We start from the raw sequence: 26,234 nt of genomic DNA, 5'->3' as shown, positions 1-26,234 counted from the left end.
GCTTGTGCATTAGTGCTATATGTACAGTAAGGAAAAAAACAGAAGAGCAACTTCAGGTGACTGAGAATGTCAATGCAGGACGTGATCAGACTGTCAGCAAGAACAGGCCATCGACAACTACACTGTAGGGTTGCATAAACACTTCATTACAAAGACGAATACACATTTGAGAGTTCAGTGGTGCAAAAATCATAGGTAATGGTTTACAGAGATGTGGAAAAGTGATATAGTCAGATGAGTCATCCTTCAACATAGTCTCGAGAGGTGGGTGAGTGCATGTGTGGTGTACGCTAAGAGAATGGTTCAGGCCTGAATGTTTGGCATGATTTGGGTCCACTTGTCCCCTTTGAGGGAAGGGTTACTAAAAATGAATATGAACTTATTCTGATTGATCACCTTTATCCTATGATGAAACATTTCTATACTGATGGGAGTGGTGTCTTCCAGGATGATAATGCCCCCATCCACACATAGGGCAAGAGCGGTCACGAATGGTTGGATGAGTATGAAAATAATGTTAATCAAATGCTATGGCCTTCGCAGTCACCAGATCTTAACCCAGTTTAACACCTATGGGAGATTTTGGACTGACATGTTAGACAGTGCAAAGACACCGATCATTAATCTTTATGGCCGATTCTGGTTGCGGAGTTTTTAAGCCAAATCAGTCAACTCCAATAGCCAAAGTTAAAAAAAAAAGAATAAAAAAAAGAATTTAAAAATCTTTTTAAAGCAAGAGGTAACAAAGAAAACATAAGATTGTTTATTTGCTCTGTTGGTTACCAATACATTCAGATAGTTTTGTTATTATTATTATGAACAGCATTATTGTTTTATTGTTGTTGTAACTGTGAAGGAGCTCTGATTCAGTGTGGCTGAATCTTTTCTCAACTGCTTCCAGAAGAATGCATTCTGACGGCTTCACACCATGATCTGCGCCAGCGCTTTATCTTAGGACATGTTTCAGTGCAATGATGGACAGAATGACATCTGCCGCAGTTGCTGCAGAAGAATTGTTTTCTCTAGTAAGCTCCTCAAAAGGTGCAAGCAGAGTCAATGTGTTTTATTTACTTTTAACATGGATTACTTTTAGAAGATGATGTTTAAAATTCAAATCCTGAACATGTTGCACTAGCTAATTGTTCATTAGAGTATTACAAGTAGGTTGTAGAGCCTCTACACTTTCACAGTGGAATATATTTATTTGAACCGGAATAAACAGATGAAGAGCTAAATTAAATTTGTGTGCACACAGAATAGTGTAGCTTACGGTCAATTCTGCAAGTTCAGTTGGAATAATTATTAATTGTGGTAAATAAATTTCAAAATTCACATTCATTTTCACTTCCCAATAAACAGATTTAGATAAACTGGACTTGCTTGAAGGCACATTGAACCTGTAGTCTATCTTTATATGGCCCACAAAGATAAAAGGCACAGGCTTACTGAACCTTCTGTATACCAAATATAGGATGTTTTGAATTAGCATTAAAAGCCTTTGGCTGGAATACAGGTTATGAATAATGGAGGCCTTTTCAGGTATGACAGAGCTGTCACTCAACTGTCCTCCTCAGCCAGTGCAGCCATTGCACTGATTTAATGCAGCAGGCTGGTCATGCTGCCACAGGATTTGCCAAATGCAGATGTGTATCTGTAAGTGAGAGCTGTCCACAAATCAATGTGTGCTCTTTGCATAACAGAGTAATATCATTTGTGCAATAATTTGTGAGGTAACTTCCTTCAACAAAAGAAAAGAAAGTTGCTCACTCCTCTAGTCTAACCATGTATTTTATTTTACCAATATTTCTTCCTCAGGAATTTGTTACTCTTAACTAGTTTACCGCTGTACTGTATGTCCAATTTCACTAGTTCCGGTACTCAAAAGATTCTGTCTTCTGTTCCTGTCTACCTAACCAGACTAGTGAGTTTACCTCATATCCTTTTGTAGTCAGTCACCAGTACACATATGGCTTCCAGAGCCCTGGATATATGTAGGATATATGTCAAGAGTACCAAGCTCAGAGTTCAAGGGGTCAAAAGTAATCTGGATTACAAAAACAAATTCCAAATGTGAAGTAACTGTAATCAGCTGAGGATACTATGTAAAATAAGCATAGTCTGATTTCCGTTACTTTCCTAAAGATACACAATTATATTTTGAATTTCTTTAAGACACACACAAACATGCATGCACACACCAAGTATGCACACCCAAGTACACACACATGCAATGACACTCACACAAGCACACCAAATGCTAAGACTACACATGCAATACGTTTCAGATTACATCTTCCAAGTAATCTGCCCAAAACTGGTTTGCAATGCATGGTGTGAAAATCAGGTAAGGCTTTTGATTTGAATACTGATACCACACTATCAGAGAATACGACAAAGCTTTTGAGAATATAAAAAGCAGGTTACACTGTGGTTAATGAAAAGCCTATTTGCATAGGGCTTTATCTGTGATATTGCACTGTTCAGTGGCCACAGAGTGTTTTGGCATTGTGTCTGAGAGGATTCTCATAAGATTCTGTCTTAGTTTGTTTTGTGATGTTGGCTGGTCGTATCTCAACTGCCATAACGTAAAAGGTCATAGTTTGGAAGGTTTGGTTGATTGAAGAGGGGGAATAGGAAAAATGTGGGAGGGAATAACAAATCAAAGTTTGGAAATTTATACTACTTTTGGCTCTTAAATCCCATGAAGACAGACAGAGAAGGTGTAAGGGGTTTAGATTACATGCATTGGCCTATATGTTCAATGAATAAATGATCAATGAAGCATAAAATATCATATTAATGATAACACCATAAAATATACATCTAAAAGGTTATTCTGGCATTTAAGGACAAACAGTTTTATGTTGCGATTGAACTGCCATTATGTTAAAGAGGAAGAATGTGTGATTGTTTTTTTTTTACCTTGATGTAGTGTTTATCTTCCTTATCTGGAGTATGTGCTATGCACTGGGACATTTTAAACCCCCTGTTTGTGGCAATATTTATCTGCCTTGACATGCAAAGAAAATTGTTTTAAACTTGGATTTGTGAACGCCAGAGACAGAGGGTGTGCAAGCAGGACGAAAGTGTACGAGAGAAAGAGGAAAGGGAAGTGAAACCATGTCAACACTTGCAGTATGGTAGTACTGCGTTATGGCTGCGTAGCTGGAGAGGAGAAGTGGAGCATCAGAGGATTTCCATTACGGTACTGCTGATGCTGATGGCCTTATATAAACAACTTCCTCTTTGTCACCTGAGATGGATCCCCTGCTCTGGTTATAAGTGTTTTAGTTTTCACATTCCGCAAGCAAAACACCACTGATGTAAATACGTCATCACTGGCACATGGGCTCTCCGAAACTAGAGGTTCAATGGGGTAGTTCACTTTATATTGATATACAATGTATGAACAAATTAATTTTACTGCATTTTCATATGACTGTATCTTTGGCAAAGTAGTTTGTGCTTTAAGTTAGAGGTGGGAAAATTTAGGAGGCTACAAGTAAGTGTCTGCTTCATGCAATGCTCCATCTCTATCAGGATTATGGGGACACTATTGGCACGAAGATATGTACTGTAGTGTACCACTGAAACCAGGATTATGAACTAACTTATCTGAGCAATGCATTACATTGCAATCACATAGCAGGTGTTCTTATCCTGAGTGACTTAGAACAGTGGAGAATAGCGATAGTAGTCTCAGGAACATAGAAGTATAATATCTTCAAGAAGGCACAGAAGGCTGATTTATAGTAAATAAGCTTAAACATAGCCGAACAGATCAACAATTTCATTGTAAACAAAAGTTAATGCCTTAACAGGACTGTACCTATACAGGGTTTCCCCCAGGTAAACAGTAGAGGGGGAAGTGCCTCAGAGGGTAAGCAACAACAGCATGATACAAACTGTGATATTCACACAGTATAGCCTACACCTGACCTAGTGAAAACATTACTACACAATGCCAATTTTGTTAAATAACACACATTTATTGAATGGTTCAACATAACATTATAGAGATCTGAGCAGGGCAGTTAAATAACATTTTTTTTGCCAGTTGCACTGGTGCTAGTAAGGTCAAAGATTTTGCAGCACTGGGGAAACAAATGTAGCACAAATCTTAAGGATAACTTCTATAATAACAGAAACTTTAAAACGTAACAAATTACATTAATAACAATTACAACAAAAATTCGTAAGTGAAGGCATATATATCAAACCATTCATTTAAAAATAACTGCCTGAACATTGTTTTATTGTTTTTTATTGTTAAAAAACATTTTACCCACAGTGTATACTTTATCATTGCATCTAGTTATGTCTGGGGCGTAAGTATCCAAGCGTATAGAAACTAGGCTATATATGTGGCCCTCTGGTATAACATAAACATCTACAAACACCATCTGTTCCTTTCAGGAATAAAAAAACACCGAAATACAGTTAGCTTAACTGCTGTTAAACTACTGATTAGCTTAATGTAACAACAATGAAAAACTCCATAGACATGCTAATGAAAACTGGCTTGTTTGTGCGATCTGCTCTGCACTCTAAAAATTGCAATATGTAGCAAATAAATGTCGTGTTTAAGAAATAACTACTTCTGGCTCTCAGTACCTCACCGACATTTCAGAGGCAAAGAAACATGTTGATGTTTATTTCACTAGCTAGAGAGATGAGGAGTCAACTGCCAGACCAATTGAGCCCAATTTCATTTTTTCTCACCTGTCCGATGCTGGGTAGTCATTATATATACTAAAAAAAGGATATATTTTATTGTTCTTATTTTATTTTATTTTATTTATATAGAGATTTTTTGTTGTGTATCAGAGCACTTATGTAGGTCTGGATAGACATATTCCCCTTTGTTTTCCCCTAAAAGGGGGCTTGAACTGTCAAGTACTCGGATGTGCCACGGTGGTCTATAGTATCGTATAGTATAGTATCGGGCTAATATTGTATTGTGAGGTCCCTGGTCATTCACACCCCTACTACCTAACTAAGCATATGAGACAGTTGCCAACTTGGATAATTAGCCAGCGTATTCATGTAATAATATTACTATTATTTTTCATGACTTGACTACCACTGATTTTTTATTGTGTTTTTCACAAAATCACAAGAATATGTTTTGAACATGTACTTGGGTTATTACATTGGAGGGAAATCCAAATGCCCCCACCCTACACACTTGCAGTTAAATGAGTATGTGAGTACTCAAGCTGCAGAGGTCTGATGGTCAAGGTAGGGAGACCAGCCAAGACAGAGTTGCAGTAGACCAGATGGGAGATGACCTGGATTGAATAGGTTTCAGGAAGGGGTGGAGTATTTGCATGTTGTACAAAAAGAAACTTCACATCCCACATTATGTTCTTAGTGAGGGACAGTTTGTTGTCCAGTACCAGTACCAGATGTTGGGAGAGATGGACTGGAGGAGAGCTGTAAAAATGGAATCCAGGGAATTGATTTCCCATCGAAGAAGCCGTCCCATTTCTGCCTCATCTGTTGTCTTGAGAAATGATTCACTAAAGCTGTCACCTTGTCACTGAAACACGATATCTGTGAGGCAGCTCAGTGTATTTGGTGTGTTTGTCTTTTATATATTTTAACTACTATTTCTCCTTATTTTCTTTTTCTTATAATTTGGAATGCCAAAATATGAATTGTTTTGGCTCTTCTTGTCACGACTCCTCTTTAATTAAATTCAGAGAGCATAGGCAAGCTCTTCTTCAATGGGTCTGCTACCAGATGCTGCTACTATCCACTCCACAGTCCAGCTGCAGAGCTGCAGTCACTGTGTCAGAGGAGTGCATTTAATGTGCAGTTGGTGCAGGCAGATTGTAAGCAGAGAAGCTGCTTGTAGTCAACCTGAGAATGTGCTGGTGTGTGAGATTGAAGATATTAGTTTCTTGGGTGATGCTAATACCAATCATATTCTACCCTGTAGGGTTGCACGTCTTAGGCACTGGCCTGGTCAGGATTCAGCACCATGAGGCATGTCCACACATGGCTATCCAGTGTCTGAGCAGGATTAGTCACACTACAGACACCGAGCCAAGTCTGTTACAGTATATCTGAACAGGACAGAACACATTTGTGCATTAGCTGAATTCTACTTCTTTTTAACTTGTTTCTGCTCTGCACTCTGATTCAGTTTTTTGCTATAAGGGAAATAGAGGCGTAGGAGGAGGAGGCATAGGAGGAGGAGGGGGTTGCACCGATAATTCCATTTGATTGGACGAAGAACACCTGCTGCTGACATAGCCTGTGCTTTCTGTGCCCCACTGACCCCTCCCCAGCACTTCCTTACGCCCACAGACTCCCACTCACCTAATTCTCATTTATGGGTCTCCGTGGAAACCTCAGGCCTGAAAAGCAAAAACAGCTTCCAAACAGTGAGACAAAAATTTCTGAAATGGCTCAGCATGCTGCAGATAAAGGAAACAGGGCCTCACTTCTCTCTCAGATCTCCTTTCACATGCATGTCATTGATATAATAAGGGATGTGATGCAAGATATGCATCCTCTGTGTTTGCTTGCCACAATGGGTTGTGTATTTACAGTTAAAAAAATATAAAGTATACCAGTTGTTCGACAAAGAACACATTTCTCTTAGCTATATATTAAAGTATAGCTAAGAGTAAGTATTGTAAGTAAGTAAGTATAAATCCCATAACGTTTATGTGCTGGCCATCATCAGCATGATGATGGCCGCAGCAAAGGGGTCACATAGTACTTGACATGTAGGGCATGACATAAATCATTCACTTCAACCCTGAAATTGTCCAATGAATTACACAGCTGTATCCAGATAGACCCATGATGTTATTCAGCAGCATGAGAAATAAAGTCTGAGTTCAAATTTATGTTGGAGAATTGTTTATGCTAATTAAAAAAGTTATTTGTCCATTTTTTTTTCTTGTTTTTAGATTTAGGTGGTTACAAAAAAAATATTTTAACATGGTAAATTTGAATCCAGTAGATTACAGTACACTAATTTAGCAGATGCTCTTATCCAGAAGTGGAAAACATCAGTGTATTGTAAACAAAAAACATTGTCTATACCCGCTTATTCTGGGCAGGGTCATGGGGGTGCTGGAGCCTATCCCAGCATGCATTGGGCGAGAACATACAAACTCCACACAGAAAGGCCTGGGCCAGATTCAAACCCAAGACCTTCTTGCTGTGAAGTGACAGTGCTACCCACTGCTACACCGTGCTATAATATTATCCCGAAAGGAAATACAAAGAAATAAAGAAAGAATATCTATATAAAATGTCACTGAATCTGAAGAGTTGTCTGTCTGAGTTGGAAGATGGGCAGGGTTTCTCCTGTCCTGACTGTAGCGGGAGGCTTCTTCCTCCACCATGGGGACCAGTACAGGCAGATATGCAGGCACACCAGGATGGGGGGGGGGGGTGTCTTGTTGGTGCCTAGGATCTCTGAATCTGATGTAAACAGATATAGTTAGGGGGAGGGAGATGAAAAGAGGAGTGACCTGGCTGAGCCTGGAGATGCTGTAGATCAGGCGGACAGCTGCATTCTGGGTGGGCTGCAGAAGTCTGATAGAGGAGTTGGGGGGAGGGGGGTGGCGGGCAGCTAGTCCAGATGGGAAATTTGCATTTGAGTAGGTTGTGAAGTTGTGAGGAAAGGACAGATTCTCCAGATTTTGTACAGGAAAAATCTGCACGCCTGACACACTACCATGATGTTTTTGGAGAGGGACAGTTTGTTGTTCAGTACGACTCAGAGATTCCTAGCATTTGAAGAGGGTGACACTCTGATTCATCTGTGGTGAGTGTAGGCTTATAGGCTAACTGAAATTACTGTATTGGATGGGGGGCTGGTGACAGAGTTGTGTTCCATCAGCATAGCAATGATAGACCATGCAAGTTGATGACATACTGTACCTAGAGACTTGGTATAGAGAGACAAGAATAGAGGGCTAAGGACCAAACCCTGAGGTACGCCTTTTGAGCGATTATGAGATCCTGAAAACTGTACCCCCACCCCATACAACCTGGAACCGGTGAATCAAGCTGTTCTGCAGTAGTTAGTGAAGACAGCAGGAGCTGATGGTCAACTGGGTCAAAAGCTGCAGAGAGATCAAGGAGGATTAGTACAGATGAGAGAAGTTGCCTTTCCGTAGTGAGTTATAAATCCCTGTTCATAATTCCAATAATTTACAAGCAGCATCCCAGGTATTAATAACAAAGAGTAGTACTATTCTTTTTCTTATTTTATATCTGTGCCTTAAAATAATATCTGAATGGTTCCTGTGATACAATTACAATTTGGCTTTTATCTATTAATTATTTGTAGTGGTCCTAAATGTGCCTACTCAAAGTGTAATGAAGAAGCGTGTGACGCCTGGTATCCTTTTACGTAATGGAGTTACACAAACAGCTGCTAAAATTGGATTTGCATCATTATTGCCTCAGTTTTACTTCAGCAGTTCTGCTCCACTTTGCAGTGTGGTGCTTGGGTAATATTTTCCAACAGGCTGACTGGCCTGCGGCCATGGTTGAATGGGGTAATCACACTGGTATTGACCTGTTTGAAAGAAGAAAGAGCAAATATATCTAGAAGTGGAAACAATGTGACCACCCTGAGTTCAATGCAGATGTCTAAAATCTTAACCGAAAAGGGCTGGTGTAGGTGAGCCAAAGCAACAAGGAAACTAATTAAGTTTACAGTGAAATTGATATCCTATATAGAAGAGGCATTTAATCTATAGCGTCACATCACAACATGTAAAATACCATTAGTGGGTATAACCAGAGATAGGCAAAGATATATCAAAATGTATCTTGTTACAAAATACAAAATACCCCTCAACTAAATGTATCAAAATAAAATACAAAATACTGGAGCCAGAAAATGTATCAAGATAAAATACATGTATTTTGTATTTTCAAAATACATGAAAATACATTTGTAACATTGGGTATTTTGAATTTGTTAAAAATGGCAGAACATTCAGGTTTTTATAATGTACACAAGGCCCTGGTGAGAGTTTGAACCATACAGGAAGGAAGAACAGGAAGTAGAATGCTACTGTATATGCATATGCCTTTGCTGTGTATGTACATATTTTTTATACATATCCACGCTTGCACACAAGCACACGAGCACCATTTTCACACAGTATATCCCCAAAATGCCAGACAGATTTCACTTTACTGTTCAACCTTTCTTCTTGGACTTGAAATGAAGAAATCACTAGAAATAACAAGAAGCTGTGTTCAAATACTTGGATTAAATGCTTCAACAGAGCTTTTTTACCAACTGCCTGCTTCATTTTTTAATTAATCTTCTGTCATTTAGCATTCAAACGTGCACAGTATAAAACCTGTGGGTAATCAGTGATGAGCACTTTCCTCCACCTTTTCACTTGTTTTCAAAACATCCGTCTTTTGAAACCAATGCATAGCAAAGTAACAACACTGTTTAATCTCTTATCACTTAAAAAAAACTGTCACTCACTGAACCTGCGAACAGCAGGAGAGGCTTGGTCTATCTGTGTCTTTGTGTATGTTTGTCCATTTGTGTATGTCTTGTCTCTGTGTGTGTCTACACAACATTGAGTGTGTCCCAACACCACTTCAATTAGTAGCCTATTTAGTTGCCTTTAAGAACAACTAACTTTTCAAATATTTCTGGTGTTAACCGCCTCCTGTGCGAATGGAATATCATTCCTGCAAATGAGTCTCTCAACCGGAGCTGAAGATGGGAGGGTTGTGTTAAATCGAGCAAAAAGGAGAAAGTATTTTGAGTATTTTGAAAATACAAAATTGCTCCACTCTAAAGTATCTTGTTACAAATTACATTTTATTTTTTTCAGCCCTGTCAAATACAAATTACAAAATATGTATTTCAAATACAAGTAACAGAAATACTGCCCATCTCTGGGTATAACTAGGTAGCTAGGTTAACCACCTTTATGTCTGTCGAACAAAATTCATCCAAAACTTTGCAAGCTAAGGTTGCCTACCTAACTGTTGTGGAACGCGCAAACCTTCGGTAATGTTAGCTTGAAGAACAAAATTTTTCAAGTAACCTAAAACAAGAGGACATTTGCTATGGATTACATCAGGTGGCTGTTAGCGCAGTTGCTCGCCTCTGGATTCAAAGGTAACTTATTTTCAAACTTGGTATAACAGTTTGCAAATGCTATCGTTTACTTACTTGGACACTACAGAAGTGCAATCTCTATTTCTTCTTCAGTTCTTCGTAAGTACATTGCTGCAATTAAAAGTAACAACATGTCATTTGACAGTTATAACTGACAGACCAGTCACACTGGGGAAACTCACCCAATCAACACAGTGAGCTAAATGAATATGCAGATTTTTTCATGAGACATCCAGCAGTCATTGGAATCAAGTGGTTTTTAAGAAATATATGTAAGATCATTAATATTTGAAATGGGTTGTAAACAAATCCAGCTAATTAGGAATCGATCTCAATCGGAATGATTTATTGTGTATGGGAAACAAATACAACAGCAACAATTGCACTTCTCCCGCATTGGCATCAGTGGGCAGACTGAGTTTTTCGTAGTCTTCGCAGTCAATCCAGGCTGCCCCTTCCTCTTGTGGCTCTCTCCCATTACGTTGCCTGATGTCAGATTCCTTCCGCTTGCGTATTTCTCAAAGAGTAGATTGAGCGCAATGTTTCCTCCAAATTCATCAAATTACAGTATCCTAAGTTTTCCATTTCTGTGCAAGTTGCAGTTGTTGAAACAAATCTTATGAAGTTGTATTGCTCAGTACATTCACTCAACACAATTAAACTATTAGACTAAAACTAAAAAATAAATTCTACAGTGTTGCAATAAATAAATTTTGATCTTCTTGGAAAACAAGTATTTTTACAAAGGTTGAATACGTTTAGGCTGTCACTCTGAAATGAGGTAAAGTTTCAGGCTTTTTAAGTGGTTCCACAATCTTAGGCAAAAATTATTGTATTCTCTTTGTGATTATTAGGGCTACTTTGCAAAACTGATCAAAGATTATATTTAACTGAGAGCTGCAAGCTACAAGACAATGAGACAATAGGTTAATCTCCTGAAAGGAAAGAGAACAAGAACTACCATACCAGGCCTCAGCAAAGATGTCTATCTGCCACATTGACTTGTGCAATTTAATAGGCTGTTCTCAGCATTTCCTCTTTGTTTTTTTTATATCTCTTTTTGTTGTTGTTTTTACCAGTGTGCTTGTGGGACTGTTAAAGGTCATTGTGTTCAGCGTGAAGTTTTCACTTCCTCCTGTATGGTCTGTAGGGCTGATCTTGCCATTGTGTATTTCTTGCTAGACAACATGTATAAATGCCAAATTGTGACATTAATAGTTGTGCTGTCAAAGATAAGGCGTAAAGGATCTTGTGTTTTGACATGTGACTCATTAGAATAGAAGATGTCAGTATGTTGTAGAAGTGAAGCATGTGATTCAAAGTCCTTCTGCTTGTGATATGTTATGTTGATCAGAAAAACATCAACCTGGAGACCAAAGAGGCGAATGCACTTAAACCGTATGCAGACTATTACTTGTATTTCAAGATACTAATTAAACATAAAATGTCTATATATTTTGTACCTTGATATAGATCACATAATGGATCCATGGAGGTAAATTCATGTTTGAGGAGTTATTCTCAGTTATTCTCAGGGGAGAACAGCTTTTATAAAAATACAGACGACCGGCTCAGACTTAAAGGTAGAAATATAAAATCTGCTGCTGAAAAAGCATTGTCTTTCTAAAGGGCTGTGAGCTGGGAAAAGAAAAGAAATATCGATCTATGCCTGACTCCACTAAAGCTTCTTTAACTCTGAGAGATGGACCTGCTCTGTTAATCATCGTCTTGGCCTGTGTGTCTGTAGTGTATGATTTCCTCCCCCACCCTTCCCCCATCCCTCCTCTGAGCTGCCCCAGCCACATCCGTAAAAGCCTGAGAGCTACCAGTTTTCTTTTGACGTGAAAGAAACCCTGGATGAAGGACCTGATTTCACAGGCAGGGCTCTGAATGAAGCTGTCCAGTCAACCCAGAATTCTTAAACTTCTAATGCTGAGTGAACCCTCTGTTTATCTCCTAATTCGGTGAAACAACGCAACAAGCAATGCTAAAAGAATACATATACAGTAGTCTGGGGCTTCAGCAATTAATTTATTTAAAAAATTATTTATTTTTACTCTGACAATATAGTACTTCATACCAGGAGGTTGAAACACTGCTGTTTGGCAGGGCCCATCCACAGCTACTCACATCAGCATGTTAAGACACCAAAACAGAGACGACAACCACTCCTGCATAAAGTGCACTAGGGGTGCGCAATGTGGCCTAAAAATAATATCAGATAATACATTTGATTTTGTAACACTAAATGCAAAATACCGGGGATTCAATGTTGAATAAAGCAGGGATTCGGTGTTGGTTTATTGTTCGCTGTCTCTTTTGCTTTGTTTTTGGTCTCAATTGAACAAAAATGCAATGTTTACCAATCACATCTGTGTACCAAGTCTATCAAGTCTATAACTGCACCATGAAATTTCACCCTGATAAGGAAACCGGACATCAGCAATAAATCATTGGAAAACAGTTTGCTTGCTAAAAACAGCCTGCTAGTATTGTCAGCAATAACTAATTTCATTCCATCTAGACTGTACATAGATTTCCTGTCTCAACAATATCAGAAAAAGATAAGGCTAATGATTTTGCTGTACTTAGAAAACAGTAGTTAACTTGCTAAAGTCAGCTAAGTTGTTCAAGTAACAGTGCAAATGACAAAACATATAAGAAAAGAAACATTACATTTATTGATATTAATCATATAGCATCAGACTGAAAATAAGTTAACATGTATACAAAGAGAAATGTTGACACTTGACAAATGTTGCAGGTTGAGTACACTTCATCTAGCTAGCTGGCTAAATGGCCAAATTAAAAACATATAATTAATGCACAAAGTACTCCACCTGTATGGCAGGCTGTCATAGATAACATATTCCCACATAGACCTACATGGTATTTTTTCTACATGCCCACATATATGCTGCATTATCCTAATACCATCTGAACAGGCTTAGAATAGCTAATCACCAGTTTATCCCATTGGCACAGGCTAAAACTAGCTAATCTCTAGTAAATGATTTTTTCACTGGTTAAGGACAGCTAAAAGCATGTGTACTTATTAAGACCAGCCAATCACCAATTACTACCATCTGTATTGGCTAAGATCAGCTAATGCCATCTGTACTGGTTAAGACCAGTATGCATCACCAGCTAATTTCCTTCAATCTTGCTAAGAGTCAATCACCAGCTAATGCAACTAGCTAAGACCAGCTAATCATCAGCTAACATCATTTGCACTTTATAAGACTTGCAGGGTATCACTAGCACTTTCCTTTGAAGGCAGCACAGAGGGGCAATGTAGGTCCATGTCCACATAGAAATTGGCAGCTTTCCATTTATTTTTTAAATATGCATGGATCCAGTAAATTCTATATTGAGGCACTTACAATTTTTTTTCTTGTGTAGTGATGTAACAGAAAATCCATGAATCAACACACTTACTCATGAATTTTCTGTTTCATTGGTATACAAGAAACAATTTTGTCTGTACCTTAATACAGCATTTCAAAGTTAAGCGAAGAGTTAACTATGAGGACAAGGACAGAATTTAGACAAACTGTGTGGGAAAGTGTGATAATGCACTTATGTGGGTGGATGGGACTGGGCTTCTTATCTGCATGCGTGTGTGTGCGTGCGTGCGAGCATGTGCGTGTGTGTGTGTGTATGTACGTGCGAGCGTGTGTGTGTGTGTGTGTGTGTGTGTGTCTGTGTGCATGTGCATGTGCATTTCCCAATTAATATAATATGTCAAACAAGGTTTAATAAACTGTTAAAATTATAATCTGTGTCAGTATTTGACTGAACCAGCTGACTCAAATACATACCACGGTTGTGTTTGACAGTAAACACAACTGTCTGAGGTGTCAGCATTTGAGTAAACCCCCTGATGTGAGTTATTTTTTTTTGTGTGAAAGTAAACCTGTTAAAATGTGTTTGTTTTAGAGGTTCCTGGTACTTAAGTAAGATTGCTTCCACATAGTATTTGCAGAATGATGTACATTTCCCATCATTCCATATTATGGCAATGTTGGATTTAGATAATCAAATATGCAGTACAGTGGGATTGCCAATATTGGCTTTGTACCAAGAATTCACCTAGAAATCTTCCAATACTTTTTAGTACCTTATGCATGCTTATTTTAGTTAGTACCCTGTCCATGCTAGTTTTAGTTGCTGTTATAAGAAATGTGTTTATGTCTTTATTTATACCCAGCTACACAAAAAAGGCTACATGCTTCAGTCAGGACCTTTGAGAACTGCTGTGTCTGCATGGGAGAAGTTCTTCTGTTATTCTGCCAAATGTGCATTTCCCCAAATCCAAATGCTGTTTTTTTAAAAGAGGAAGCGATTAATGATCATAATGCAGTCACACCCTCAACTCACTTTCAGGTAATATGACATGATAAACCAGCCCTGTTTACAATAGAGTTACCATGTCTCAGCATGTACATGGCTACTTGGAATTTCAACACACCTTCCATTAGCTTGTCTCCCTATAGAATTATGCTTAACCAACCATAGCGTTCGCATTGTCAAAATGGAATTGAACGCAATAAAATACAATACAGGTTGATTTCAACAACATTTGCTTTAGTTTTCCAGTTTCCATTGGCAACAGTGTGTTGCCAGGATTTCCAGCAGTGTCTCATCTGTCTATTAATTTAACACGTTTCCTGAGAACTCAAACATTAATTTTGTAAGAGCTGTTTTGAATGCTTAAAAACTATCTGAGTCCTGGATTTTTATTTATTGTCATACACATTTCTGGCAAAATTGCTGTACCTTTGGGGGCAAATCATTGTAATGGCTAATTCAGGCTGCAGAACAATTAAGAGCTAATTACACTTGAGGAATCATCACCTGTAATGATTTTTTTCTCCCATCTCTCCAATCTCCACCCCCTAACACTTGCTATTTAATTAATTCAGTGATCATTATGGCCATAGTAGGACCACATTACAGGATGTTATTGTAGGTACTGTATTTACAAGTGTGCCATAGTTCTGAGTTGGGGTCGTTAGCTTCCATTAGCGATTTAATGATGCTGCAAGCACTCTGTCTCTGGTCTATGAGCGTTGCCTGGCATTGCTGTTGCTTATGTAACTAATGTGGAAACACTTATTTAGTAAACTGTTCACTCTGTGTAAGAGTGTCTCCCTAATGAATGTAACATAATGTAATGATGACGAGCATCTCTCTTTTTTAGCTGGGGTGAAGAAATGGAATTTTGTCACTTGAGAGTAAACAGTCCATTATTGACATAACGATGTAGATTAAGCTGGGAGTTTCCAGACATTTTGATTCATCTGAGAGCAAGCCCTCAGGGAATAAGTCATTAAAAAGTATCTCACTGTGGATGAGTAAGCAATACTGCCTCTTGTCGAAGCAGTTAAAAAGGCTCCCTGGGTTGCTTTGAAAACACTTATTGGAAATTGCTGTGGAACTATTTAAAAGGCCATTTACTCAGCGCTAAGTCATTATGCACACATAGTAATGGGGATGCAATACAGAAATCCCTGTGTAGAAATGATTATTAATCCATTATGCGGGTTCAGAAACTGAATGCAGTGAGAGGCTGGCATGTCTCACTCAACCAATGGCTAACATGGATTTCATACATATATACAAATAGTTTAAATTTGAAATATCTCAAACTTTTTTACATTTGGAGTTGGCAGATATTGATGTTTGTTTAAGGGGCACTTGGATAATGTATCAAACTAAGCAATGGTAGTTAGTGTAGTCATGTGACCTGTCATTCAGAACTGAATACTGACACTGCCAGTGCCAAATGAACTGGGAGTTTTATAGTTTACTAGTATGTCCCAGGGAAGGCCACATTTCACTCACTGGTGTATGCCCCGTTTCAACGCACAATAGTGCCTCCTCTGGTCGGTTCAGCTCAAGACGTGCTGGCTGGTGGCCGTTTGGGAAGACACTCATTCTGAATTGGCCAAGGTCATTGCACCTATGGAACCTATGGACCTATGGACTTCATGTTGCAAATGAAAATAAATGAATACAAATAACAGGATTTTAACTTACTCTATGGGACTTTAAAGCCATTATAGCTGACCGTGAGACCAAAGTTTAATTTCAGGGCAACTTACTGTCCTGTTATAAGCATTATCAAGCCTGCTTGGGTATTTTAGGTGCAATCATTTCTGTTAAACCAGCCTGTGTTTCCTGTGTACTCTAAATGTACTCTAAATCTGTCTTCTCTCTGTCACCACATTTTCAGCTACGCAATGTTCATCCACTCATATTGTCATCCATCAGACCTGTATTTGGATCAGTCAGTCATGGTTTTGTGGGTGTGTGTGGGTACTGTGGATATTAGTGCTATTGCAAAGTTTAAACAGAGGTCTTTATGGATTTGCTATAGTGAGTGTCCATTTCTCGCACCACAGTGTCTGACTTTATTCTCAGTTTCCGTGTGGTGCTTTCACACATACCACAGAGATCATGCATTCATGCGCAGAAAGTGTTAAGCAGACTGAGGCTTCACCCGCGCAGGTGCAGCTGGCCACGCCTCCACAGCACCGCAGCACAGGGGGGCCACCCAATGTGGCAATGTACCCAAGTGCTGAGGGCAGCTAATAAAGTGCTCATGTGTGACTGCACAGTGTGCGCTGAGCTGTTTTTCCGCACTCAAAGGAAACAGGTGTGAGGCTTGGAGGATTCGCTCAAGAACACACTCCTGCTGCTCAGACATAATGGCCGCGTTTGTGCTTCCCCCTACAGGTGCGGCCCTGGTGGAAGCTCAAGACCTTCGTCAACTGGCCCTTTGTCCCCTCACAGCGCAGGCGCCTCTCCTGGGTCCAGCTCGCTGGACACAAAGGTAAAGTTTTGAAAAGACATGATCCCCGAATCAGAACCTCCCAATTAGCCTGGAGATACAGTCTTGCCTGAGGAAGCTGACATAAAGGACCTAGGTCCTCTGCATCAATCTGACCCTGTACAGCTGTTCCTAAACCAGTTAGCAACATGAGCTGCATGTCACCACACCCACTCACACTCTTCCCACTCACCTATACAAATGTTTTGCTGCTTTTGTAGTACTGGAGCTGATCGCTCCTGCCTTATGTTGCAAAACCACACAAACTACAAATGAACCTTTCCCCAATAGGTGTAAACCCACATGCTCTACTGTAGGGTTTCCCAACAGTAGTACTGGAGCCTCACTGTCTGCTTGCGCATAGGCACTAGTTCACACATGTACAATGCAGATTGACGGATCTCTATGTAATCTGAACTGGCTAATAGTGAACACTCATGTCCCAATAATGCTTTGTGTTAGAATGTTAATGCCTATAATGCCTTTGGAAAAGTTCAGACTTTTTAAACTGAGCTTGCAGGTGTTTTTGCATTTAAGTTTTTTCTGAATGTACATTTTTTTTACAAGTGAGATTGAGCTGAGCCAAACTATGAATACTGGTAATGTTATGAATTCTGTTGGACCATGAACAATATTTAATTGTTTCTTCAGACAGGTGACCCTAAATGATTTCAAGGGACAGAAATCAAATATTTAGAATGAACACAGATGTCACATACTGTATTTTGAATGAACAACGTTCTATTTCTTTCTATTAGTAAATGCATGGCTCCAGCAGCACAGTTTCCTTCTCTGGAGAAACATTGCTCACCACACACACAGTCAGTCTGTCTTTCCCTGGGTGTGGGCAGGAGCTTCATGGCTAGCCTTGGTTGCTGCTGCGCCTGAATGTGCAGGTTTGTGTTACAGGGAGCTTCAAGGCCGGTGAAGAGGGCACGATCCTGAAAAAGCTGTCAGAGAACGAGAAGCTCTGCTTTGAGCGTTTGAGGGGCGATGCACTGCAGCCCTTTGTTCCGGGGTACCTCGGGGTGGTGGAGAGAGACGGAGAGCGCTTCCTGCAGCTGACAGATCTGCTGGGGAGCTTTGACGGGCCCAGCGTGATGGACTGCAAGATGGGCGTGAGGTACGCAACAGGGTGGAGAGCATGCTGGGACTGAACGGCCTGAACGGTGTTCCAAATACAACCCACCATTTCAACCCCAGTAATTCTGTGGAAACACTAGGAGGGAAGGGCTGCTATTTAGTTTACTATTTAGAAGCAGAATGGTTTTGGGAGAGTATTTTCAGTCAAGTATTTTGTTTTAGAGAACTTGTCATACCATAATGAATCTTTGTCAACTGATAGCCTGTCATTCACAGTCCTTGATCAAAGCGATTTGGAAACAACAGAGGACAGCGTATGACAGCCGCGGAGGAAATGAGAACAAGAGATAAGAGTGTAGAAAAGGCTGAGTGACGATCTGTCTGAGAGCCACAGGATCTCCTGTTTTTTTTTATCATGGTCTGACACCTGCTCTTTCACAAGCCTCATGATCACCCTCAGTGGGTGTTTGACACACCTCCAGAGGGAGGGACTTTATATTACTGACAGCTGGCACACAATTGGACATACACACACACATACGCATGCACACACACATACACACACACATACACACACACAGACACACACATTGTATCTGACAGAGTGCCTCCTTCTTCGACACATAGTGACTCAGAATGAAAGTGAAAACACATATGTAGTTGCTTGGCCTTTTTTTTGTGAAGCAGGGCAGATAAAATGATTGGCGAGCAGCCTGTTTCTCTCACCAGCTTAATGCACTCGCTTTGAGAAATACAGACATGAATGGAAACCCAAGTCTTAAATGATACATACATCTTGAAACAAGCTCCAGGTTGCAGCCTTAATGGTATGCAGTCCAGAAAAATTTTCCAGATCCAGAAAAGTTATACAGATCGAGCAGGAACAATCATAGCTGTCTGCTTTAATCATGTACATTGCAATTGTTAATTTGGCAATGTTTCTGTCCAAAGAAAATTAGAAACCATCGTGGGAAATGACTCTAAGGAATTGCGTTTTATGCATTCAAACGACAAAGCGCTTCAAGTCAAATTAATACCGCTAATTAAATCAATAGGCAGTAAACTGCATCGGAAAAATTAGCTGTTTCAACTCAACACAACATGTTGCAACACAAAACACTGCACAAAAAATTTATTGCCTGTCATTTTGGTGTCACCCCACTTTGATGGTGTCGTCCAGTGCAGCCCGCACCCCCTGCACCCCCCTAGTGACACCTCTGATCCCAAGGCTCCTATGAATTGTAGTGGTCTAAGAACTGTAGAGGTGTATTTCCAGGCTATGTTTGAATGGGCATTCACTTACATGGGGTCAGGATGGATATAGAGTTACTCTTGGGAGTACCAACAAGATGCAAAAGCTTGGACATCTGAGTGATGTTGAGGGTGAGGGATGGACAGATTTATCAGAAGGTAAATGGTAAATGGACTGCATTTATTTAGCGCTTTTATCCAAAGTGCTTTACAATTGATGCCTCTCATTCACCAGAGCAGTTAGGTGTCTTGCTTAGGGACACTTCAACACGCCCAGGGCGGGGATCGAACCGGCAACCCTCTGACTGCCAGACAACCGCTCTTACCTCCTGAGCTATGAAGGGGTTGGAGAGTTTTTAGAAGCGAGATTGGAGAGGACTTGGAAGGAAATAGAACTGCCTTGGGAGGGTGATGCAGTAAGCAGCATGTAGAGAACCTCATCTTGGAGAGGTTGAGCTTCAAATAGTGGTTAGTCAACTATGCCATTGTTTCATGGGGGTATGCCATGTTCAGCATGTTCAATAAACCTCATACGGGGATCAGTAAAGGCTAACAACACACTAGTACTTACTTGTTAGTTTTATCACCACTACTGTGAAGTGAAAGGTGCACAAACTACGTTTTCTATGAGAAATGTTATATGTCTATGTTGCTTACGGCACCCGACGAGGATTTACGGCAACCGGCATGCCAGCATGGCTAGTGAAACCGGCTCTAATTTTAGCAACGCAGCTACAAGTACTGCTGAAGCCAGTTCATATGAATATTTGAAAGACTTTTATGAACAAATGTATATATGTCTATGGTAAGCAGTGCGCGAGCGTTAACGACGCTCACGTTCACGTTCATTAGTTACAAAAGGATACGTTCAGTTCACCATTCACCAGAAATATGAGCACGTTCAATGAACGCCGCTCTTTTAGCGCGTTCATGCACAACACTGGGGGACCGAGCACTGAGCCCTTGCAGGGAAGATGTATTTAGATGAAATGGGGCCTTATATGAGCAGTCAGAGGGCAAGATACTAGTACTCTAGAACACTCTTCTTCTTTGTTGCTTTTCAGTGGACTACCACATATAGATACTTGTCTTATCATGCCTGAAAGTTAAAATGAGCCAACTATTGACTATGACTATTGCGAAATATGCAAATGAATGTACAATCTCATTCATTGACCTAAAATGGAAAACTGTATGTTTTGGTGTTTGCAGGGCTTTATGTTGGTATTAAGTGATCATTAAAAAAAGAAAAATAACATTTGGAAAGAAACACACCTTTTATTATCAAGCATAGTAACATTTGACCCCAAGGAAAAAATATTAAAAATGTCAAACATTTCAAATGTGACCAATAAAAAGTAAATTAGTCACCAAAATTGAGTTTTGACAAAAAAATGAACATAAAAGCTCATCTAGGTACCCGTGGGTATCAATTCTTCATTCAGACGAGATGGGTGAAAGTTTGTCACGATCCTGTCGACCCTGCCTTGTTTCCCTGTCATCAAAGCGTATAATTTGGGAGAAAACATGAAATGTCTCCAGAGACATTGTGGCTGGAAAAATTGCCCTACCAGTGTCAGCATTCCAAAGGCTTGCTGTTGCTTCACCTTTTGGCTTGTACACTCCTGCCAAAATAAGCAACCCAATATAGGATTGCTAGTGGGTCACATCCAGCTCTTTCCAATTGTCACCATACACACGCCTCCCCTCTAAGTTTGTCATCTCAAGAATATCCTTTTGCATTGATGGTGTTATGAAGAGTTCAAATGCAGACTTTATGTCTAGTATATGACTGCTAGCATATCTGGTGGGGCCTGGAACCATTTTGATGACATTAGCAGCACTAAGTCTACCCTGTCTTTCAACTGGGGATCCGGACCATTGTAGCTTCTCATTTTTGGAAGTGAACATATCAGTTCTTGGTGGTTGAGAGATGACAGTGTGGTTTCTTGGTGGTTGAGAGATGACATGAGGGTTTATTGGTGGTTGAGAGGTGACAGGAAGGTTTCTTGGTGGTTGAGAGATGACAGGAGGGTTTCTTGGTGGTTGAGAGATGACAGGAGGGTCTATTGATGGTTGAGTGATGAAAGGACGGTTTATTGGTGGTTGAGAAACAACAGGAGGGTCAGAATGTGGTATCTCAAAGGCTTCATTCTCATCATCAGAGGAGGATGCCACATGACCAGGGTCCTCCTCAACATTATCCTCAGTCTCAGACATATCCTCATCTAAATCACTTTCACCCTCTAAGATCTGTGACAGAACCTCAGTCGCAGAAATTATACGCCTCTATCTGGTGGTCATCTTCAAAATCTTTAGTTGAGGCACACTTGCAAAGAGAAATGGTTTAGAGGGCTGTGTGTGCAGCCCTTATTATAAGTTTGCTCTCTCTCTCTCACACACACACACACACACACACACACAAATGAATGTGAAAGTGCCCTCAGCCAACACAACAAAAACAAGATCAAAATGATGGTTTTATATAACAGCAATAGAGCTTGGGGTCAAAATGACCCGAACAAAACTGATGTGTACAACATGTGTACAGTACATTGAAAATAATTTTTTCAGTTAATTTCATGGTTACCATGTTTTCCCCATAAAGTTAGGAAAAGTCATGAAATATCTAGCTGAAAAAAGTATTGTAACCATATTTTTAGAGACAGTAAACATTGAATGGGGTCAAATTGACTCCAAACATAATAGGAGGGTTAAGACTACAGATTGAACAGAATCAGGTCTATTTGTCTCTGCAGTCTGATATTATGTCCCCATAATCTTCTTTTAATGCTCTGGTCCTCATCTTCACCTTTTGCCCACACTGCCCCCTGCAGGACATACCTCGAAGAGGAGCTGGTTCGTGCCAGGGAGAGGCCAAAGCTGCGGAAGGACATGTACGACAAAATGCTGGAGGTGGACAGCCAAGCCCCCACCCCGGAGGAACACCAGCTGCGTGCTGTCACTAAGCCACGCTACATGCAGTGGAGGGAAACCCTGAGCTCCACCCACACTCTGGGGTTCCGCATTGAGGGCGTAAAGGTAAGATCTGGGTAGGCCCAGGCCTTTAGATCAGTGGGAGGCAGGCTCAGTGACTGGGTTAGGAACTGGATCCTTATGACAATATTTAAGACAAACAGAGGACTTGCCTTCAACAAACAAAGTAATCTTTAAGACAAACAAGGTAATCTATTTTTAATAGAACTGACAGTCCATTCATCTTACTCACTTTTTATGTTAATACGAGAGGGCTATAGCGAGAGATGGGAACTACAGTACAGAAAGTGCTGTGATGGGGAATTGAACCGCTGAGCAGGTGGGGGAATTTTAATGGGGATCCAGACTTGGCCACCCAAAGGATAGCGCCACACAGTTGCCCCTCATCTTTCTCTACCGTTGAACCTAAAACATTCCAATTTTATGCATCTGACAATTGGCAATTTACCATGGATGTGACCTATATGGTGTCTATAGATACTCTGTACAGTAATATAGCACCACAATTTTTGTTACCAACTGGAACATCCTGCAGGTAAAATGCTTAGATCGTGTAAGGAATGCAGGAGCTGAGAATCTGGTGGATCTATAGAATCTTATGTTGTAAGTGCCCTGACAGCTGTTCCTCACAGAGCTCAGTGGTACTGTGAAAGCAGGAGGACATGGTCATGGTCATTATTGATACAAACCCAGGGTGTGGCGTTTACAGTAACTGCACAGCAACTGAAAATGGATGGTGCAATAGTTGACTAAATTGTCCAAAAATTTGGTGTTTTCCTAGAGACCAGATGGGACATGCAGCACAGACTTCAAGAAAACCCGCTCGAAGGAGGAGGTCATCCAGGTTTTCACTGACTTTGTGGCGGGGAACAGAAACATTATTGTAAGTGACTGGTTGTGCTGAGCCTGTCTTACCTTGTAAGCCAGAGTTCTTATCAGTTTGCCTGTCCCCAAATGACAGGGGCCAACCATAGTCTCCTGGTGCCCAAATGGCTGGCCCCTCCCTTTAAGGGAGATGTTCTTTACAGACATATATCCAGAATGAATTGATGAGCACTGTAACAGATCAAATAATGTAACTGACAAACATTTATTTTCACTAATATTGGTGATGGTATTTTTCTCATTTGATCTTATGTTTTTTTAGTAATATGTTTCATTGAAGATGTGAAGTATTCAAATTTTAATGGCATCAAAAGAGTTGAAGTATATTTGACCTTAGCCTTGGTTTGACATAGAAACTTTTAATATTCTGGGGAGCTTTCAAGTAGTCAGTGTGCTGTTAAACATGTACAGCAAAATGTTCAATGTAAGATTAACTTTAATAGAGTACACTTATATAAAATATGAATATTTCATATTTTTTGCTTTATTCAGACAGTGAGAATGCAAAGGGTAACAGATAAGGATCACAGCTCAGATGATGCAATGGCAGGAGACTGGGCTTGCGCTCATACAGGGCCTCACATATGACTTGAAAATCAGCCTCACTACAAACCACATTATTCTCTGAATTTATCCCTTTTGGACTCACACAAACTCTGTTCTTGTTGATCACATTTAACATGTTACCATGTGATAAAGCTGCTCTCTCTGTTGCACGCAGAAAATCTATCTTAAGAAGCTGGAGGAGATACGCAAGACGCTGGAGGCTTCAGAATTCTTCAAGAAACATGAGGTAAGGAGGAGGATCCTGGTTAAAACCTGTGTCCAAGTGACTGTTTACATACAGTACAGATGCCACCTGTGGTTTAAAAAAAAAACTTTAGGTACAAAATTATTCAGTTAATTTATGCACAGTTATTGAATGACAAACCAAAGTACAAACATTATTTTTTAATAACCTGCAATACCACAAAAAGACGAGTTTTACTTAAAAATAATCTTAGACATGACTTTCTTTAAAATAACTGCCTTTGGCTTTAATTACAATTTTAAAAAATATTGGAAGTATGAGGTGGAGGGGTGGGAGGGAGGTGGAGGGGTAGTTAAAGGCTTACTGTGCAGGATTTTTTAGTCTGTGTTTACAATTAAAGAAGTCTCCTCCTCCGTCTTCAATTTCACACACCCCTGAGTACTCCACAGAGTCACAGTCACAAAAATGCATCAGAAACTACTGGTAAATTTGTCCCATCAATTACTTGGACCGGACATTTAGCTACATTGTTTGGTCAGGCCCACAAACTGTACAAAACCTAGATGTCTGGCAACTCTAGCTGCATAGATAGAGGTAATGTTACTTGCTATCTAGAAAACAAGCCAGCTCTGCATCGCTTTTCATCCCCTTGGTGAACTTCAGCTGATGCCACTGAGGAAAAGAAATTCCAACATTACAGTAACACTAGTTCTTGAACAAGCCCTGTCTGCTCATCTTTTTGCTTTGCTGTATCTAGGCCATTACGGTGGCTAGTTAGCTATATCAACAAACACTCTATTGAAATCTTATCCCAAACCACCGGCTCTGTAGCTACACCCACCTCACCCCACACAGAAAGGTGCACTAAAAATAGGGTTGTTCCCTCTTGAGAAGGAGCAGCACGTTCCATTTTCTATGAAGAACTAAGCAGAACTAATCTACTGGAAGAAAGTTACCCCTACATTAGGGGTGGTGCCGAATACAAATAACATATTTGGCAACACTCGAATAATGCATTCTGCCCGAATATTTTCTCCTCCCAAATTTGGCCAATGTTATTCGGATTTGGATCTTTTTTTCCCATGTCTTTAATGCAATTTGCCCAGAAGTCAGTACCAAGTTTTCTGTTAAATAGACTGAAATCTTATTTATCTTAAGTTTATTTAAAATCACAGGTAGCCTAATACCATTGGCCAAATACCATTTACAGCACTGGGATAATTTCCATTATAAAGTCCCCAAAGCGGGATGGTGTCACTCTGGCCTATCTAGTGTTAAGGGAAACTCTCACTTGCTGTCTCTCTGCTGTTGTGTGTGTGTCTAATTGAGAAACTTGGTACTGACTTCTGAGCAAATTGCATTAAAGACATGGGGAAAAAAGATTTGAATCCGAATAATATTGGCCAAATTTGGGAGGAGAAAATATTTGGGCAGAATGCATTATTCGAGTGTTGCCAAATATGTTATTTGTATTCGGCACCACCCCTAATGTAGGGGTAACTTTCTTCCAGTAGATTAGTTCTGCTTAGTTCTTCATAGAAAATGGAACTCGCTGCTCCTTCTCAAGAGGGAACAACCCTATTTTTCCTTTAATTCATTCCTTGAGGATGAACACAATTGAAAGTGTCAATGGTTTACAATGCTAATAAGCTGTTTGTGACATAAGAAATACAATGGCAAATGGTGCATATTTGGCATGACAGAGCAATAACACTTACTGTAAATGAATTAAATAAAGGACATGGGCTGTGCAAACCTAATTTCTGCAATTGAACGGGCCCAGCCAAAATTACTTTGGCCGATCCAAAATTGAAATCCTGGCACCACTACTGGTCGACTCCTTATTGGATACAACACTGTCACATGATTGTGTACTTATTCACATATTTTATTGCCCTTACTATTCTGCTGGCTAAATTCATTATAGCACTGCTAAAGCTGAACAGATGCTGAACTAGCCAAGTAGGAACTTTAGCTAGATGGCAAGGTAACTAATAACTTATTCCAGCTTCTAGCTTGCTTTTGAGGTTTAATGCAAAACCGCTAGGTTTATATGTGTACCCACTCACTCACGTTCGCTGTTGGTGTAATTCACAACTGCTAACTAGCTAGTTTGGTAGCCATCTTAGCTACTAGCTCACATGCTAGTGGGGCTACTGCAAGTGGAAAACTTTCAAAGTACGCAATCATGTGACAGCATTGTATCCAATGAGTAGTAGATATATTGCAATTGCAAAAGAACCGGAAATGGTGGGTCACTGACGGTGCGGGGAACGCAGACGGTGCACTTACACCCGGCC

The 26,234-nt window shown here is 40.0% G+C and overlaps 1 protein-coding gene across 1 annotated transcript in view; it reads left to right on the top strand.

The window, feature by feature from the left end:
- The window catches only part of itpka (inositol-trisphosphate 3-kinase A), a 28,735-nt gene that overhangs the window by 1,626 nt on the left and 875 nt on the right, over positions 1 to 26,234 (top strand). Inside the window, exons 2-6 of the mRNA XM_035392555.1 lie at positions 16,874 to 16,970; positions 17,877 to 18,090; positions 22,139 to 22,343; positions 23,080 to 23,181; positions 23,905 to 23,976. Of these exons, the coding sequence (XP_035248446.1) occupies positions 16,874 to 16,970; positions 17,877 to 18,090; positions 22,139 to 22,343; positions 23,080 to 23,181; positions 23,905 to 23,976 (690 nt within the window). The remainder of the gene's footprint in view (positions 1 to 16,873; positions 16,971 to 17,876; positions 18,091 to 22,138; positions 22,344 to 23,079; positions 23,182 to 23,904; positions 23,977 to 26,234) is intronic.

The sequence above is a fragment of the Anguilla anguilla genome, chromosome 1 (genome assembly GCF_013347855.1).
Source record: "Anguilla anguilla isolate fAngAng1 chromosome 1, fAngAng1.pri, whole genome shotgun sequence".
NCBI lineage: Eukaryota > Metazoa > Chordata > Actinopteri > Anguilliformes > Anguillidae > Anguilla > Anguilla anguilla.
The sequence above is the reverse complement of the archived record's forward strand: the minus strand, read 5'-3'. Positions and strand labels throughout refer to the sequence as shown.